At 38.7% G+C, this 19,378-nt stretch overlaps 1 protein-coding gene across 1 annotated transcript in view; it reads right to left on the bottom strand.

The window, feature by feature from the left end:
• Nucleotides 1-7,849, bottom strand: part of PKN2 (protein kinase N2) — a 130,037-nt gene extending 122,188 nt beyond the window's left edge. The window contains exon 1 of the mRNA XM_043575511.1: nt 7,432-7,849. Coding sequence (XP_043431446.1) covers nt 7,432-7,479 — 48 coding nt within the window. The 5' untranslated portion in view covers nt 7,480-7,849. The remainder of the gene's footprint in view (nt 1-7,431) is intronic.
• Nucleotides 7,850-19,378: the final 11,529 nt, after the last annotated feature.

Below are 19,378 nucleotides of genomic sequence, written 5' to 3'. Positions count from 1 at the left end.
AAAACATTTAAAATTGTCCCTCCCACAAACTCCCTGAAAGAGAGTGAAAAGACAAGTTACAAACTGAGAGAACACATTCACAATATACACAAAGGATTAATGTGAAGAAAATAAAGAGTTTCTATAAATCAGTAAGAAAAACAGAAAAATAGGCAAGAGACATGAATAGGAATTTCACTGAAAAGGAAACATAAAGGGCCAGTAAACATAAAAAGAAATGTTCTACATTAGTGATGATCTGGAAAATACAATCAAGATGACAATGAAACAGCATTTTACACTCTTCTGACTTGTAAAAATTAAAAGACAATATCAAATGTCAGAGAAGATGGATAATCAAAGGCCCTTTCATCTCAATATGTTGCTGATATGAACATAAATTGGTACAATCATACTGGAAGTTGGGCATTCACTTACCCTGTGAGATGGCAATTCTACCTTCATGTATATAATGAATAGAAACTCTTATATGTATACAATAGGAAAAATGCCCAGAATATCCAAAGTAACACTGGTCACTGCTACAAAAACTGAAAGTAACTAACTGCTCAACAAGGGAGAGTAAGTACTCAAATATTCAACAAGGGAAAAGTTGATGAGTATTTTACTCAGTGAAATATTACACAGCAATTAAAACGACTGACTACAGCAACATGCAATATGAATAAATCAGCAGTCACAGGTGAAAAATCAAGAAAGATTACATTCAACACAATTATACAAACACAATTAAAACTAAAGACATCTTTTCAAATTATGTATCTAGCAAGACTAAATATAAAGGAAGAGAATGAACACAGGACTCAAGATGATCTTTACCTCAGTTAACAAGAAGGTGAAGATAGGGGGTGGAATGGAGAAAAACCACATGTAGGTTAAGTTCCTAGCTTCTAGGGGAGGTGGGGAGTGAGTGGTGGTCCCTGGGTGCATATTATAATGATAAACAGGTGGATAATTAATCCAATGCAGTGTACCTAAGGTTTAATAAAAGGGAAAAAACACCCAAATTTAATGAAATTTGTTCAATGAAAATTCTTAAACAGGCAAAACAAGCACCTCCTTAGACAGTCACTAAGGTAGCAACTACAGGAAAGGGAAAATAATATGATTAGTGTGTAAAACATAATATTTAACAAATATATGTATGATATTTAGACATGTAAGTATGTCTTGGATAATCTAAAATAAATTCCAAATTCTATCACAATTTTCCAACAAGTTAAGGTGTTTGTGAGTCAGGGAAGCAAAGCTTTAATTAGAAAAAAGCAAACCACCTCCAAGTTTCTAAAATAGATCCTAATAACATACGTTACGTAATTTTTTTTTTTAAGTTTAGAGAGAGAGAGAGAGAATGCACAAGTGGGGAAGAGGGGCAGAGGGGGAGAGAGAATCTCAAGGAAGTTCCATGCTCAGCATGGAGCCTGATGCAGGGCTTGGTCCCATGACCCAGGGAACTATGACCTGAGCAGAAATTGAGTCAGGCCCTCAATTAACTGAGCCACCTAGGCACCCCATGTTATGTAATTCTTATGTATCAGTTCATCTTTATAATGTGACGCTAACATTTACCTTCAAATCTAAGGTATTTATCATCAAATATACTCCTCCCACGCTTTTCTATTCTTCATTTCAATTTTTTTAAATGTTTATTCATTTTTGAGAGAGAGAGAGAGAGCATGAGTGGGGGAGGAGCAGAAAGAGAGGGAGACACAGAATCTGAAGCAGGCTCCAGGCTCTGAGCTGTCAGCACAGAACCCAATGCAGGGCTCGAACCCACAGACTGTGAGATCATGACCTGAGCTGAAGTAGGCAGCTTAACCGACTGAGCCACCCAGGCGCCCCTCTGTTCTTCATTTTAAACATATAATATATATGTAATATTACACAGTTTACTTTGTGAGATTGCAAAAACCATAAATGACATACAGCTAATTTCAAATAAGGTTTTATTAGATAAAATTAAGAGAAACTAGACATATATCAAGATAAATGTTTTCTATTTCTGCTTCTCTAAGATATTAGAAGCTACTTTTTCATTAGTATGTTTTCCCATTAGAAATTTTAAATATCTTTTTAACGCTTTTAACTACCTTCCAACTTTGCTGCCAACTTTGAACTCTGATGTATATCAAAGTTAATCATATTATATCTGATGTATATCAAAGTTAATCATTGTGTTATATGACTTTTTTATAGAGTAAAATAGGTTTTTGAAATATAGTAGACATTTGATAATTGTTCAACACAGTACATCTTACAAGGAAATGATGCAGAATTAACCATTCTATGTAAACATCATCCATACATCTGGAAGTAACATTGTTTTAAGTAATACTTATCTTTACAAACTATTACTCCACTCTTTTTTTGTTTAAAAGGGGGCACACAGGAATAACCTGATAAAAGGCATAAAAATCTACTGTTGCCAAATGTGAAAAGCAAAAAGAGAAGAGTCCAAGGTATAAGATGCAAAGCTCTGAGGTAAACAGACAACGTCCAGAAGGTGCCCCTCTACCTCTCCGTTTTAACAGGGATCATACGTGAAGATAAGTTGTACAAGACTAGAAATAATCTGCATTATACTAGAGATGACAGAACAACATAATCCATTTGGAACCCATCATTTTGTAACACTAGTTTCAGCACACAGACTTTTACCTAAGTAGTAAATATTTGGTAAGTTATTTAAAGACATGCCTTATTCAATAAGGTATGCTGCATTTTATTCAAAGAGGCAATAATAAAATCTAAGCTGGAAAATCACATTGTATCAATTTATTATTCAAAGAATTGATGCTATGTATCACCATTGCCTATTACTATGTCCATACTGTACTTCTTCACTTACCTTTTACCTCAACTGTATCTCACAGTACTGACTCAAAATCAAAATACTTTGACGTAAAATAGTCAATAAAGCTAGTAAGATCCACGTATCTAGAACTAGTGGCAGGAAATTTTAACATATGGCCACTTCTATCTTAAAATCCTTCGAACCTCTTCTCTTTAGTGTTTGTTTATTTTGAGAGAGAGAGAAAGAGAGAGAGAGAGAGAGAGAGAGAGAGAGAGAGAGAACAGGGAAGGGCAAAGGGAGACAAAGAGAGAGAATTCCAAGCAAGCACTGTGCTGTCAGCATGGAGCCCAATGCAGGGCTCAAACTCAGGAACCACAAGATCATGACCTGCATGGACAGTGCAGAACCTGCTTGGGAATCTCTCTATCCTTCTTTGCACCTTCCCTGCTTGTGCACACATGCATGTATGTGCTCACTTACTCTCTCAAAATAAATAAATAAACTTAAAAAAATAAGATTCTAATAAGTGGGATAAAGAGAGGAAAAATATTAAATCAATACACTGTATGCCTTAAAGTTACAAAATATTGTATATCAAATTTACCTCAGTTAAAAAGGAGGGGTGGAAACATGAAATTGATCAAAATGCCATGGGATTTATAAATTGGAACAATTTGTCAGTTATCTCTGAGTAACAGAACCATGAGCACCTTTTATTTTCTTTGTGCTTTTCTGTACTTCCAGATTTTCTACAATGAACATGTATTATGTTTATAACTTAAAAGAATTCTAAAACTCATCTTACCTATCCTGCTTACTTTCTCATACTGCATTCCTCTAACCCACCCTAAAATCTTTATTCTCCCAACAGAGAGGCTTTCTACTTTCCAACATAACTGCAAACTTAGATGTCACCCAATTTCCCACCAAATAGGTAAAATTTGTACAAAGGTATAACTAGTGCAAAAATCTCTTCTGAACTTTTCAAGGGAATATTGTTGGGATAAGGGATTAGAAATGAAAATTTAAAAAAATTAAGTAATTTCTTAGGGCAATAGTCAATTTCTCTTAGAAAAGTCAAAAGACATTTCGTTGTAGGTGACAAATGAAGGGTGTCTTCTCATTAATGTATTGTGTGCCTACTAAGTGCCAAATACATAGTTTGGTTACACATGAGCTTAAAATTTTAAAGCAAAGTTCATTTTATGGATAGACTACAGAGAAATGCAAAATCTTTGGGAAGGATTTCTGCAAACATTCAACAACTTGCACCAGAAACAGTAATCATTAAACGATGAAAACCTGCAAAAAGGTTATTTTGTACTGTTAGTTTTTGTAGACTATTACACCTTATTCCCAACAACAAAGCACTGCTGAATTACAGACTACCAATAGAACACAGAAATCATTTTTCCTTGTAGCCAATATTTTCATTTTGAGTTCTTTATACAGTTTTCATTAATCCAGTTTCCTTAAAAATAAACTTTAATTTCTTTGGCCCCACCAAAAATATCTAAGTTACTACCTCAAATAAAAAATAAAGAGAACAGGATAAAACAAGTTAGTTATACAAGATAAAAATTAGAAACTGCCAATTAAGTTTATATTTTTTAATAGCCTTTTTATTTTTATGATAGTAAATATTCTTCTTTATACAGGGAAGCCTCTAGCCATCAAAGTTTATGTGTACTTCATTAATGATTCCTTGTTAAATAAGCCTCCTAAATTACTAGCAAGAGTTAGAAACATTACTCCATAGAAATATTACAATAATTAATAAGGAAAAACACTATGGTTTCAGGTTTTGTTTTTCCACAACTAAGGGTTATTAATAAGCCAATTCCAACTCAAGTAGTAAAGTATTTCAAATTCTGCAATATAATTTGAAAAATAACTTTAAAATGTTGGATATACAATGTTTCTAAAAATAAGTATCAATTTCATTAAAAGTAGACTGTAACATGTAACTTCCAGAGACAAGTATTCCCCTAGACAAGATATAGCAAAGTAACAGTTTTTAACTACTAAACAGCAGTTTAAAATTTGCTACATAATTATTTAAATACTTAAAATCAGTATGTCAGAGAAGCATTAAGAACTCCGTATTAATTTCTCAATTTAAATAAATTCAAACAACTTAGATGCTTTTTAAAAACTAGTTCTCCAAACACACTTGATAAATATTTGGCTACTATCTACTAATTCCATGACCCAATGAAATAGTAAAACATCTGAACAGATGGATATACAGTACTTCGTGAAGCAAATTTTGCCAACATTTATCTTACATGCTGATATAAATAATGTTCTCAATTTAACACACATAATAAAGTTCATATGCAGTAACTTTTATTAAAACTGGGAGTCAAGGGGCACCTGTTGCTGAAGTATCTGAGTCTTGATTTCAGCTCAGGTCATGATTTCACAGTTCATGGGTTTGAGCCCCACATGGGGCTCTGCACTGTCTGTGCAGGGCCTGCTTGGGACTCTTTCTCTCCCTATCTCTGTTCCTCCCCTGCTTGTGCTCATGCTTGCGCTCTCTCTCTCTCAAAATAAAAAAAAACTTTAAAAAATTAAAAACAAAAACAAACCGGGAGTCAATTACATCAATAAAAATGCTTTAGATATACTTGTCAACTCATAAGGTAATAATATAAAACCCATTCTTTTTCTGGAAGAGACTTTTTTTTTTAAAGTCTAACTTTAGCTGTTCCCCTACTTTGATCCCATTTTTTAAATAGTCGTATTTAAAATTTCTCATCTTTTTGACTTGCTTCCTTCTTGTCAAAATTGATCTTATTAAAAATCCCTGTTATATTTTAATACACATGAAAATATATTTTCAGGTCAAGTGCCAAAATGAGTGTATTCTATGACAACTTTCTATAAAATACAAATAAGGATGCCAAATACTTTATAATTCTGAAGAAACTCCATTCAAAGAAAAATGCTCCTGTCCATTTTCATGGATTTTTTCCCAGTCAGAACCAAAGTATGCTTTTCATATTTCAAGACTAGACAGTGGAAAGCATTTCCAACATGCCTCAAACAAACTGCATTTAGAAACCTTATGTGAAGTAATAAAACAATAAATTCCATTCATTTAGCAAATATGGTATGCTGTAACACCTTATAAAAGGCTAAGAGTAACTGGAATACTACATAGCAACATGTCCAAAGACAGGAAATTCAAAGCTGATTCAAAGGATTCCAAATTTGCAACCCTGCACTAGTACACCTTGTTGAAACCTCTACTTTCGTTCAGGAAATATCGAATATTACAACAATGCCTTCAAACTTACATTTAGCTTAACAACAAACCAAGCTTATAAAGGGATCTATTGAAAAATATATTTAAACAGCAAAAAATTTAGAAGCAGTTGCAATACTCAATTTGGGCATCATCAAGAATCAACCCTTCAGGATCTAGATTCAATCTTTTTAAAAGAACTAAATGCTCAACGCACAAAAAGAAATGTAAGTATATTTTTCTTCTAAGTCCTATCTCCAATAATCGAATAGCTAATAGCTAGAAGAGGTCTATAGCAAAATAAATCAAAATAAATCTTAGGTCAAAAACAAGCACAAAATTTCAAGCCAAATGTGAACGTCTCTGGAAAACTCCAAAGTAATAAAAAAATAAACTCAACACAGTAGTGTAGGTACCCCTGTACATCACAGACTTAAGGACAAAAATCGTGCCTACATCATTAACTATCTAGCCGTAAATGCAAAACAATGATACTGCTACTCGACACAGACTTAAGTAACGAAGGGATCTATTCTGTCCTCGTCTCCTGCAGACATGTGGTGCCCAACACTTTCCCTTAGCCCACTGCTTGCTCATTTGTAAACAACTTCTGTAGCTCTTTCTCTGGTGTTCAAACGGGAGGGAAAACGAAAGCCTGAAAAGCATCAGCATCTAAGTTTCCAGATCTGAGTAGGGAGCAGTAGACAAGAGGACCATACAGCTATCATCTGGTTAATAAAAAAAAGAAAGAAAGAAAAGGAAAAGAAAGAAAAGGGGGGGGGGGGAAGGGCAGCTTTCATATTCAAGAAATTCGGCGGTCACCTGAAGAGGGCTAGCGAAGTTAGGCAAGCATTTAGTGAGACACGGTTTTTTGTTTTGTTTTGTTTTTTTTAAAACTTGTCCGGGGGCTGGAAGTTATGGGGGCGCTCTTTGTGCGGAGTCTGAGGGGAAGGGGAGGGACGAGAAAACAGCCTGGGAGTCATTCAAAGGAGTTTAAGGAGCGGTGTACGAGGGAAAGGCGGGGCGGGGCCTGGCCGGGCGGAGGGAGGGGGCTGCAGGGGCGTCCGCGGGCGGCTCTGACACCAGGGAGGGGGCGGTGAGCTGGCCGCTCCGGGGACCGGGTGGGAGCAGACTCCGGCTGCAGACAGCCGACACAGATGGGGTCCCACTGGCAGGCAGAGTCAAATTAAAGGGGTGGCAGGCCAGAGCTCTGGCGGGGGAAGAGAGTCCGGCTCCCGAAGGAAGCGGTTCCCGAGTGACATCCCCGAGTTTCCGCACTTAGCGGGCTAGGGGCGCGGCGGCCGCACGGCGTCCCTGGGCCCCCGACCCCTCGCCAGACTTTCTCCCTCTCTCCGCCAGCGCCTCCCGCCCGGGCCGCGGCCCTTACCTGCAACTCTGTGAGCAGAATCTCCCCCCGTTCGGGGTTGGACGCCATTGCGCTCCGCTCTGGACTCCGCACCTGGCCGCGGCCGCCGCTGGCGAAGGGAGAAGGCGGGACGGGACGCGGGGTGGGGGGTGAGGAGCGGGGAGCGAAAGAAAAAAAAGCTAGGGATTCATGGAGGCGCAGCCCCTTCTGGAGGCGCGGCTTATTTCGCCCGGTTCATGGAGCGCGGCGGGGAGCGAAGGCACTCGGAGCGGGCTCCCCCTCGCCGCCCGCCCGCCGCCGCCGCCGCCCGCCCGCGCCGGATTCTGTTCGTTCAGTCGCTCCCTCTGGGTGACGCCAGGAGCCGCCTCAAGCTTCTCCTTGCGGGGCGCTGCGGCCGCAGCTGCAGCTCCTCCTGTCGCACCATTTGGCTGTCACTGCGTCGCAAAAGCGGCCTCACTTGGCGGCTGCCAGAACACGTGACGGCCGCGGCCGCTACCTCCAGTGGCGAGGGGGAGGTGGGGCGGAGAGGACCCCGAGGGCGGGAGCATCGCGGGGGGCGGGGCGCTTTCCGACCCGGCTCCGCGGCGGCGGCAGCCATTGGACCCCGCCGGGGTGAAAACGAGGGGAAAGGACTGGGCTCGCGTCTCTTGGGAGGCGGGAAGAGGAAGAAAAAATACGCCCGCTTTTCTGCTGCGTTTAACGGCCCCACGGTGAACAGTATAACTCTGGAGCTTTTCCCCCCAGCGCCACTTCTTTTTTCTTGTTGAAGTTTAGGCCTAACGTTAAACGAGCGCCTTTCTAACCTCTATACTTAAAAGAGTTTCGGGGCTCAAATTTTATCAATTATTCTCCTGCCCCTTATCGACCCAAGCTGCTAATCTTGCCTTTTTCTCTCTCCCACCCCCAGCGCGCCAATCTGACCAGTAAGGTGCACAGCTAGCTAAACTGGGGTGTGGTTTGTACTTTTCAAGAAATGTAAGCGCTCGGTATCTCTGGCAGTCCTTAACCCACAGCCTTTAAGATGCCCTTTTCCCAAGGGCTGAACTACTATGGTTTGGGCTGTGGAACTCCACTAAGTGCAGAATCTGACTAATTCTTGAATATAAACTGAAGGAAGTGGGGCAGATCATCCCCGCGAATTGGAAAAAAGGCCAATTTTGGATGCAGTAAACATCCAAGCTAACCTATGAGTAACGTAGCTAAGTAGTGTACGTTTTCGTTTAAGAAAATGACAATGTAGTATTTGGGAATGTCAATAAAGTCTCCAACAGGTAGCTTTTGTTTTGTCTCAGCAAAATATTCAGCCTGGATATTCTAGGCAGCTGCCTAACTTTAGATTGAGACTGGAATACAGTGGCTTTGTTAAAAGCTACTTGGAGAATGTTAGGGGTTATTTAGTGAGATAGCTACTTGAAACGCATAATAGGCATACTTCTTAGGAAGTAGAATATTATGTATTTATCTTACACTCCATGTGAGCTCTGCTGGGCTAATGCTAGGACTTGTGTTTATCTTTTTGTCTTCTCAAGTCTCCTGCATTAATTTGACAAACATTTGTTGAAGATAGAGTTTAATGACCACTATGAGTTTCTGAACTCCAACTCATAATATGTGATAAGAAATTTTTTTCTAGTGTGTATTTTAAAATTTTACAACATCTTATGTGTTTAATGCATTTCTTTGATTGAAATGATAATTAAAATATATGCAATAGCAACACTTGGAAAAGCCAAGAGATAATTGCCCTTCCTTGTAACTAAGAGCCAGTGTTACAGGCCCTGGAGTTACAGCTAAGATTAAGACAGGCCTTGTTCCTGGAGTGATTAAATTCTTTGGAGAAAGACTTGTGTCCAAATAAATATGAGGCAGTTTTAAATGGTAGGCACAACATGTTAGGGGAGCACTGTATTCAGATATGTATACACATATATAATGTTAGCGTGTTAAAATATACATAACATAAAATTTACCATTTGAACAATGTTAAATGTACGACTCAGTGGCATTAAATGCATGCAGATATATTTTGCTTATTTTTGCGTTGTCTTACTCTTGAATGGATTTGACATGGCCGACATGCACATAGTTGGTGCTTAATGGTGGAATTAAAAATTACCTATGTAAGAGAGTGCCTGGCTGGCTTAGTGGTAGAGCATGCAACTCTCAGGATTGTAAATTTGAACCCCAGGTTGGGTGTAGAGATTACTTAAAAATAAAGTCTTAAAAAAAAAGTTACCTATTGGGCACCTGGGTTGCTCATTCGGTTAAGCAGCAGACTGTTGATCTCAGAGTTGTGAGTTCAAGTCCGGCATTGGGCTCTGCCCTGGGCGTGAAACCTACTGAATGAATGAATGAATGAATGAATGAATAAATAAATAAATAAATAAACCTGTGTAAGGACTTAGAAACACAGTCAATGAACATTCTTTTAAAAATAAATTTAAATATGAGAGAGAGTGTTCAATTTTAGCACTCTGAAATTTTAGAAGAGACTTAAAATGTCTAGCCTAACTCTTGGGGTGCCTGGGTGATCATTCGGTTAAGCACCCGACTTCGGCTCAGGTCATGATCTCACAGTTTGTTAGTTCAAGCCCCACATCAGGCTCTGTGCTGACAGCTCAGAGCCTAGAGGCTGCTTTGGATTCTGTGTCTCCCTTTCTCTCTGCCCCTCTTCCGCTCGCAGTCTGTCTCTCTGTCTCTCAAAAATAAATAAACATTAAAAAAATTTTTAAATAAAAAAAAATTAAAATGTCTAGCCTGACTCTTAATATATGTGAATGAAAATAAGCCATAATTGACTTAACTAATAGGGAGCATGGCAACATTATTTTACTTAGTGGCAGAGATGAAGACCAGAACCTAAATATAATTGCCAGTCCTAGACTTCTTTTAACCTACACCATGCTACTATAAGTACTTTAAAATAGAATCCTCAGTTATACCGAACACAAAGCATTATAGTCCCTCATTTTTTTTGCCACAGAAAAAGACTTCAAACTGTACATATTTCTAGGGGTAGAGTATTGATAATAATTTTTATATATCACGTGTAAATATAAGTAACAAATACAAAAAGTTTTTATTTTTTTTATTTTATTTTTATTTTTTTTATGAAATTTATTGACAAATTGGTTTCCATACAACACCCAGTGCTCATCCCAAAAGGTGCCCTCCTCAATACCCATCACCCACCCTCTCCTCCCTCCCACCCCCCATCAACCCTCAGTTTGTTCTCAGTTTTTAACAGTCTCTTATGCTTTGGCTCTCTCCCATTCTAACCTCTTTTTTTTTTTTTCCTTCCCCTCCCCCATGGGTTCCTGTTAAGTTTCTCAGGATCCACATAAGAGTGAAACCATATGGTATCTGTCTTTCTCTGTATGGCTTATTTCACTTAGCATCACACTCTCCAGTTCCATCCACGTTGCTACAAAAGGCCATATTTCATTTTTTCTCATTGCCACGTAATATTCCATTGTATATATAAACCACAATTTCTTTATCCATTCATCAGTTGATGGACATTTAGGCTCTTTCCATAATTTGGCTATTGTTGAGAGTGCTGCTATGAACATTGGGGTACAAGTGGCCCTATGCATCAGTACTCCTGTATCCCTTGGATAAATTCCTAGCAGTGCTATTGCTGGGTCATAGGGTAGGTCTATTTTTAATTTTCTGAGGAACCTCCACACTGCTTTCCAGAGCAGCTGCACCAATTTGCATTCCCACCAACAGTGCAAGAGGGTTCCCGTTTCTCCACATCCTCTCCAGCATCTATAGTCTCCTGATTTGTTCATTTTGGCCACTCTGACTGGCGTGAGGTGATACCTGAGTGTGGTTTTGATTTGTATTTCCCTGATAAGGAGCGACGCTGAACATCTTTTCATGTGCCTGTTGGCCATCCGGATGTCTTCTTTAGAGAAGTGTCTATTCATGTTTTCTGCCCATTTCTTCACTGGGTTATTTGTTTTTCGGGTGTGGAGTTTGGTGAGCTCTTTATAGATTTTGGATACTAGCCCTTTGTCCGATATGTCATTTGCGAATATCTTTTCCCATTCCGTTGGTTGCCTTTTAGTTTTGTTGGTTGTTTCCTTTGCTGTGCAGAAGCTTTTTATCTTCATAAGGTCCCAGTAATTCACTTTTGCTTTTAATTCCCTTGCCTTTGGGGATGTGTCAAGTAAGAGATTGCTACGGCTGAGGTCAGAGAGGTCTTTTCCTGCTTTCTCCTCTAAGGTTTTGATGGTTTCCTGCCTCACATTTAGGTCCTTTATCCATTTTGAGTTTATTTTTGTGAATGGTGTGAGAAAGTGGTCTAGTTTCAACCTTCTGCATGTTGCTGTCCAGTTCTCCCAGCACCATTTGTTAAAGAGGCTGTCTTTTTTCCATTGGATGTTCTTTCCTGCTTTGTCAAAGATGAGTTGGCCATACGTTTGTGGGTCTAGTTTTGGGGTTTCTATTCTATTCCATTGGTCTATGTGTCTGTTTTTGTGCCATACACAAAGTTTTTAAACTTATAGGAATTCTGATTAGGTATGCTGAGGAAAATAGTGCATACCAAAGGGAGGCCAATACAATATCAAAACTGCTTGAAAATCTGGAAGATCTGATGGTTTAAACAATAAATTAGTTTAAGCTAAAAACTACTACCCAGCTCATAGTCTCTGTTTAGGAAAAAAAAATGTAATAGGGCATGGGACATACTTATCAGAATGAAGCACACTTGAAAAAGTTTTAATGGAAACTCATATCATGTTGATTTAGATATGTTGTATTTAGTCTCTATTTGCAAATGTTTTTCAGGAATCCTACATATGTTAGCTCCAGTTATGTTCTAATTTATATTAACAATAAAGAGGAAAGCTTTGTTGTTGTTGTTTTTAACAAATGTCCATGTGAGAAGTTAAAGACCAAAAAATATCTGGATTGTATCACTGGCTATGTGGGTGCTTTTAAAAGTTTTTCATAGATATCGAAAGGTCTTTAAGAGGTTAAAGTGTCCAAGGTGCCTGGGTGGCTCAGCTGGTAAACCACATGCCTCTTGATCTCAGGGTTGTGGATCCAAGCCCCATGTTGGGGGTAGAAATTACTTAAAAAATCTTATTTTAAAAAAAAAAAGTGGAAATGACTGAACATATAGAAAGTTTCAATTAATAATAATTAGAAAATGTTATTTTATATTTTACTTTTTAAGTGAGAAAAAATGTTACAGAAAACATCCTAGTAGAGCTGAACTTTATTTTGTTGTTATTTTTGTTCTCTTGGTGAAAAACAGACATTCAGATATTCAGATGATAAGGCTCCTCTTTTCCCTTAGATCCCAAATGAAATGAGATAAGAACTGTATACCCAGGGAAAGAGTTAGAAACCTTTACTTTGTGAGCCACAGTGTTTTTATTGTCTTGTGTTTTTCATTTTTCTTTGGCTCTTCCTTAACTTTTATTAAAATGTTTTTGAAAATTCTAGCTTATCCCGAGAACATTATGGAGAATCAAGGAAAAGGTTTTTTGTTTTTGTTTTTGTTTTGTTATCGTTTTTCAATGTTAGTGTTGATAGAAAAGATGTAACCCCCTACCTCCAAGGGATCAAAGTGAAGTAGCAGTGGTAATCAAAGTACCAGACTCCCAAAGGAGAGACAAAAGTCAGGGAGACAGAGTCAGAACTACTTGGTCACCAAGCTTTTCTTAAGGAGCCCCCTATAGGGATGTTCCTTGTATGGATGAGGATAATTTTGAGAACAAGATGGTTAAAGTCAAGGCCACAACAGAGTCAGCTGTAGTGACTGTAGCAGATACTTTTGGAGTATCTGTTTAGCTTCTTTCCTGGAAATTTCCCTATCCCCTGAGAAGAAGTTTCTGTAGCCATGTTGATTGGGCTTGACCTGGATCTTTCAGTAAACTATGGATGGACCTCAATAGAACGTGTCTAACTTTAGCCAGCAAGATTCTCACTCCACGAATTTGGAAATAAAAAATATTGGAATACTGATCAACTGGTGGCCCTGGAGTGGGAGGTGTGGTGGTTCAAGAACTAGAGTGACATTTTTTTTTTCCTTTTCTTTTCTTTGTGAGAGAGTGCATGAGCAGGGGAGAGGGGCAGAGGAACAGAATCTTAAGCAGGCTCCATGCTCAGTGCAAAGCCTGACACAGAGCTTGATCCCACAACCCTTGGATCATGACCTGAGCCCAAATCAAGAGTCAGACCCTCAACAGACTAAGCCATCCAGGCACCCTAGAAGGGCCATTTTCTGTCATATGTTCAAAGATGCAGAAAAATGTGCTCTTTGGAAAGAGAAAAGAAGTTCTTTCTTCCTGTCACTGGAAATATAATGGTTATTAAGGCATATCTGGTCTTTGTCTTACAATTTAGTTATAGAAAATTTAGCTAAACTTATAGTTAACTTATTATAAGTTAAACTTATTATACAAGTTATATTATTAATATATATAATATACATGATATATAAACGTAATGTATGTTATATTATTATTATATAAGTTACACTTATAATTTAAAGAAACATAATGAGAAAGAAGGTGAATTCAGGGTACTTTGAACATAGATCAGGCAGTCCTTTCCTGAGTATTTCACATTTAAGCTGAGATCTCACTGGTGAGTAAATGTTAACTGGGCAAAAAAGGGTATAAAGAACTTTCCAAGGAGATAGAAGAACATAGATAAAGTTCTAAGGCAGGAGAGAGCAACTTGTGTAAGCACTGAAAGGCTAACCTACCATGTAGGTTATGCTGAGTAATGAATGATTCCGAAAATCTCAGTCTCAAAAATCCGCAATATGGTTTATTTATCTCTCATGCTACATGCCACCATGGCTGTGCTCCATGTCATCTTCTCTCTGAACTCAGGCTGAGAGTGGTCTCTATGTGGAACATTGTCATGGCCTTGGCAGAAGGAAAAGAAAAGTGATAAATCCCCCACGAGTTCTTTTTTTTTTTAATTTTTTTTAACGTTTATTTATTTTTGAGACAGAGAGAGACAGAGCATGAACAGGGGAGGGGCAGAGAGAGAGGGAGACACAGAATCCAAAGCAGGCTCCAGGCTTTGAGCTGTCAGCACAGAGCCCGACGCGGGGCTCGAACTCACGAACCGTGAGATCATGACCTGAGCCGAAGTCGGACGCTCAACCGACCGAGCCACCCAGGCGCCTCCCCTCCCATGAGTTCTTAAAGTGTGTGCTCACATTTCACTTTCCCTGTTCATCAGCAAAACCTTTGCCATTCCTGAGAGTAGCAAGGGGCAGGGTTATATAATCCTCTGAAAGTGAGGGACATAATAACCAGAGGCACTGAATGTGGGCCAAGAGTAATCCAATTCCATACCATGCTGAAGATTTTGATGTTTGTCCTAGGAGCAATAGAAAACCATTGAACATATTTTCCATTAAAAAAAAATCTCTCTGGCTGTAATGAGAACAACAGAGTAGAAATGGGCGAGAGTGGTTTTGGAGAGAAAAATTGGGAGGTCATTTCAGTTTTCCAGGCAAAAAAGGATAGTACTTTATAATAGGATCATGGCACTGAAAATGGGGAGAACCCAATAAATGTATGATAGGAGGATCTAATGATGTGCAAAGAGAAGCAGTGGTGAGAGACTATGTAATCCTAGGATGGTGGAAGAAATGTAGCTGAATTGGTTTCTGAGGTCTTACCATTTTCTGGCTCCCGCGTTCTGGGAAGTCCAGCTACTCATCTCTGTTTGTTCTCGTGTTTTCTGGACTCTCCTAATGAGTCTCCCTCTTTGTTTAAACTAGTGTGTGTGTGTGTGTGTGTGTGTGTGTGTGTGTGTGTGTGTGCGCATGTGTTCAAGCCAACAGCCATAAATAAGCCATTGAGCCAAGGTGAGAACCATCAGTGAAAAGTGGTAAAGTGATATACCCTGGCTATACTGTAGAAGGAAGTAGGAACAGTTTAACTTGTGTTGTCTCCTCTTCCAACGATTCCTTCTCTACCCAGTGTACTTATCATTCCCCCAAAGACCCTGACACCAGCAAATGTACAAATTATAAACATCAAGTATATATTAAACCTGATATGAACCTTCCCACAACACTTTCCTGATACATCTATTTGGGCACCTATATTTCGTTGTGAAGATTTGTATACAACCTTGTTCTCCTGCTAGACTTAAAGCTACTAGAAAACATCCATATTTCTTATATGGCCTATAATAGTATCTCTTGTGAGTGGATAGTGTGTGTGTTTCTGTATGTTTTCCAGAAATATTTTAGTATAACCATCAGCTAGGGACTCCCCTGTCCCTCAGAAAATTAGGTAACCTTGTTTTATAGCCTCTAAAGTTGAGCCTCGTTTCCCCAATTCAACTGGTTATTTACACATGCTTGCCTGCTTCTCTCTCCCTATAACATACTCCCACAGCGCTCCCCCCACTGCTTATGTCCCTTGGTTATGTCTATATTGATATGGACCTGATGCTCAACCCATTACCAGTTACCCAATACCAACTGTCATCAAGCATCTGTGAACTCAGTAACTTGCACCAAAAATTTAAGAGCAGTCACACTATGGGATGTAATGCCTTTCACTTTGAATCTGAGCCTACCTCTCTTTTTCCACCCTCAACAGGTTAACAATAAAATTCTGTTCCTTTTCTAGGCTGTTAATGGTTTGACTATACTCAGGTTCTTCTGATTCTTAACTGTTATTACAAATAAGATTGTTTGGGGTACCTGGATGGCTCAGTTGGTTAAGTGTCTGATGGCGGCTCAGGTCAAGACCTCAAGGTTGGTGGTTTCAAGCCCTGTGTCGGGCTCTCTTGTCAGCACAGAGCCTGCTTTGGATCCTCTGTCTCCCTCTCTCTTTGCCCTTCCCCTGCTTATGTGTGCACATGTGTGTGCTTTCTCTCTCAATAAATAAGTAAATAAATACAACCTTAGAAAAAAAATTGGAAAGTTCTCCCCAAAATATGCATGTTCTCCTCAAAGAGATATCAGAAAATACCATTTTCTTAGCGTGGTACCTAATCACCAAATGAATGGTAGCATTTTAGGTTTTATGTATTTGAAGAAAGAAAAAGAAAGTAAGCTTTTAACAGTCATTGAGAAGTTAAACTTTTTATGTTAACCATCAGGATCCATTTATACTCTTAAAAATCATCAGACTCCAGGGGCGCCTGGGTGGCTCAATCAGTTAAGTGTCTGACTTCAGCTCAGGTCATGATCTCACAGTTTGTGGGTTTGAGTCCCATGTCAGGTTCTGTGCTGACAGCTCAGAGCCTGGAGCCTGCTTCAGATTCTGTGTCTCCTTCTCTCTCTGCTCCTACCCTGCTCGTGCTCTCTCTCAAAAATAATGCTAAAAAAATTATCAGACTCCAAAGAGGTTTTTATGGGTTATGTCTTCTGATGTTTACTGTACTAGAAGTTAAGAGTGAAGGATTTCTTTTTAATGTTTATTTTTGAGAGAGTGCAAGAAGGGGAGGGAGAGAGAAAGAGAGAGAGAGACAGAGACAGAGAGAGAGAGACAGAGAGAGAGAGAGCTGAAGCAGGTTCCAAGCTACAAGCTGTTAGCAGAGAGCCCAGTACAGGGCTCAAACTCACAAACTGTGAGATCATGACCTGAACTGAAGTCAGAGATTAACTGACTGAACCGCCCAGGCACCCCAAAAGTGAAGAATTTTTAAAACACAGAATATACAAGCTCATATTTCATTGTGAGGACCTCATCCCACATCATACAACTTCTGAAAAACTCTTCCTTGTACCTTGGGATAATAAGAGTGAAAAGGCAAGTAACATCTTAGTATGGTGAAAATAAACTTGACTTTGCAGATCCCCTGAACCACACTTGGAGATCTGCTGTTCTAATTTCGAAGGCTGCCTGTGATGATTCTGGATTAGTAAAGCTTCGCTAAGTGTGAATATAGGAATGTGATGCCTGTGCTTCCAGAGTTTAAGATCTACTATCATGCCAAAATAATCACAAGCTTTTGGACTTTCATTTGAAACATTGGTGTGGCACATGAGACATTTCGGTTGTCCTTATAAAAATAGAAAAAAAAAAACATAGGCGTGAAAAAATTTATGTAAAACCTGACTGTTTACTAGTAGTGCTTCCTTTAAAGGAATACTCTTCTACAACTGTGAATAGTGATAAAAATTAATAGGTACAAAGAAGTTGTACATCAGTCATACCATACATTTTAAAGGGTTTGTCCCTGATGGATGGCAGGGAGGTATCTTTTCCTACAGTCATTTCTTAAGCACCCAGCTGTTAATAATGTGTATCTAATATCTGAATTAGGGTAAAGCTCAACTTTTGTAGCGAAGAGCCTCCAAACACATGGTACAGAGAACACTGAGATTTATTATTCTATCACACATGAGGATTACACAAGGTAAGCAATCCAAGTCATCAGACTGGCTCTGCTCCATGAGGCCATCCAAGGATCCAGGTTCCTTCTATCTTACTGTTGTACTATCTGCTTTGGCATTATTCTCAACTGCCTGGTTGAAGATGGGTCAAGGAACTCCATGGTCTACCTTTATGAAAGAAAAGAGAGCACAGGGGATCTAATGTCCTATGTCTTCAAGCCCAGGCTCAAAATTAGTACACATCATTTCTGCTCCCATTCTGTTGTAAAAATGTCCTCATTTGACCTCATCTAGCTTTAAGCGAGGTTGAGAAATGCGCTAACTAGTCATGGACCCCAAAACAACTCATTTACTGAACAAGAGAGGCAAGGTGGACATTGATGGACAATTCACAGTATCCATCACATAGACTTTTTAGCCAATGAGTTTTGCAATCAGCAAAGTGTTCTACTTCTCAAATTTGAATATGAAAGCTCCAAATCTGTATCAGATTCTCTGGGTCTTAGAGTAAATAATATTCATTGTATCTGTTAAAAAAAAAAAAAAAGAACCATGGGTTGTTGTTTTTTTTTTTAACACTCATAGCAAGCGTTCCTATGTTTAATTGATTGCTGTCTTAGACTATTCCCTGTAAAGTTTCTTAGAACACAACCGCCACTCTCTGAGAAGCCAAAGCATCATAGTGAGGGCATATGTCGGTGTTCTGCTCAAGAGTCCCAGCTGAGCCTAGGTTTCAAATCATCCCAGCCCAGGCACCAGACAGGTGAGTGAAGAAGTTATCTTGGTAACAGACCTTCCCTTCTCAGACATTCTAGCCCCCATTTGTTCAAGTCACCAGATGTTGGAATCATCCTCTTTGAGGCCACAGACATCATGGAGGGAAACAAACAATTCCTGCTATGCCCTGTCTAAATTCCCAAACCAAATTTGTGGGCATAATAAAATGGTTTGTTTGTTTTAGAGGCAGGGGGAACAATAGATATACACGGCAACATAAATTGGAACACACATTCCAAGCTAGATATTTAGATAAGCCCCTTTCCAAAACTTGTCACTAATAGATTTTTTTGAAATATTTAATTGAAATTCTCCAAACAAATCAATTAAAAGAAAGTTTAGCTTTTCTAATTTATTCACTCATTTGACAATATTTATGGAGTACCTGTAGTTTACTGGGGTTATATCTATAAGCCTTAGGACCCAGTTATAATCACTCTTATGTTTCCCAAGTAGATTTTAAGCTTCTTGAGTGATAAAAATAATATGTCAGACTTCTATAATTTCCACAGCATTTAGTAAATGTAAAACTCATTATAGGTAGAAAGTACTTGGTGAGAATTTGTTTGATTGATAATTTTTTTTTAATTTATAGTAAGCGTATAAATATGTTCCCATTCTTCGTGTTCACATTTTATTCAGGTATTCAGTTTATTTAGGCTTGCCTGAAAACACGTGTATTTTCTAATTAAAAATAAGAACTGCTAGTTATAAGTACTTATAAAATATAAAGATGGCTTTAAAATATGTCACTTTATAATGATTCTTATGAAGGGTTGCCTATTAAAGATGCTATTTTGGAAAAGAGTATTACAGTCATTTGCATATTTATTTTTATACGCTGGTAGTTCA

Source organism: Prionailurus bengalensis, chromosome C1, assembly GCF_016509475.1.
Source record: "Prionailurus bengalensis isolate Pbe53 chromosome C1, Fcat_Pben_1.1_paternal_pri, whole genome shotgun sequence".
Taxonomy (NCBI): domain Eukaryota; kingdom Metazoa; phylum Chordata; class Mammalia; order Carnivora; family Felidae; genus Prionailurus; species Prionailurus bengalensis.
The sequence above is the reverse complement of the archived record's forward strand: the minus strand, read 5'-3'. Positions and strand labels throughout refer to the sequence as shown.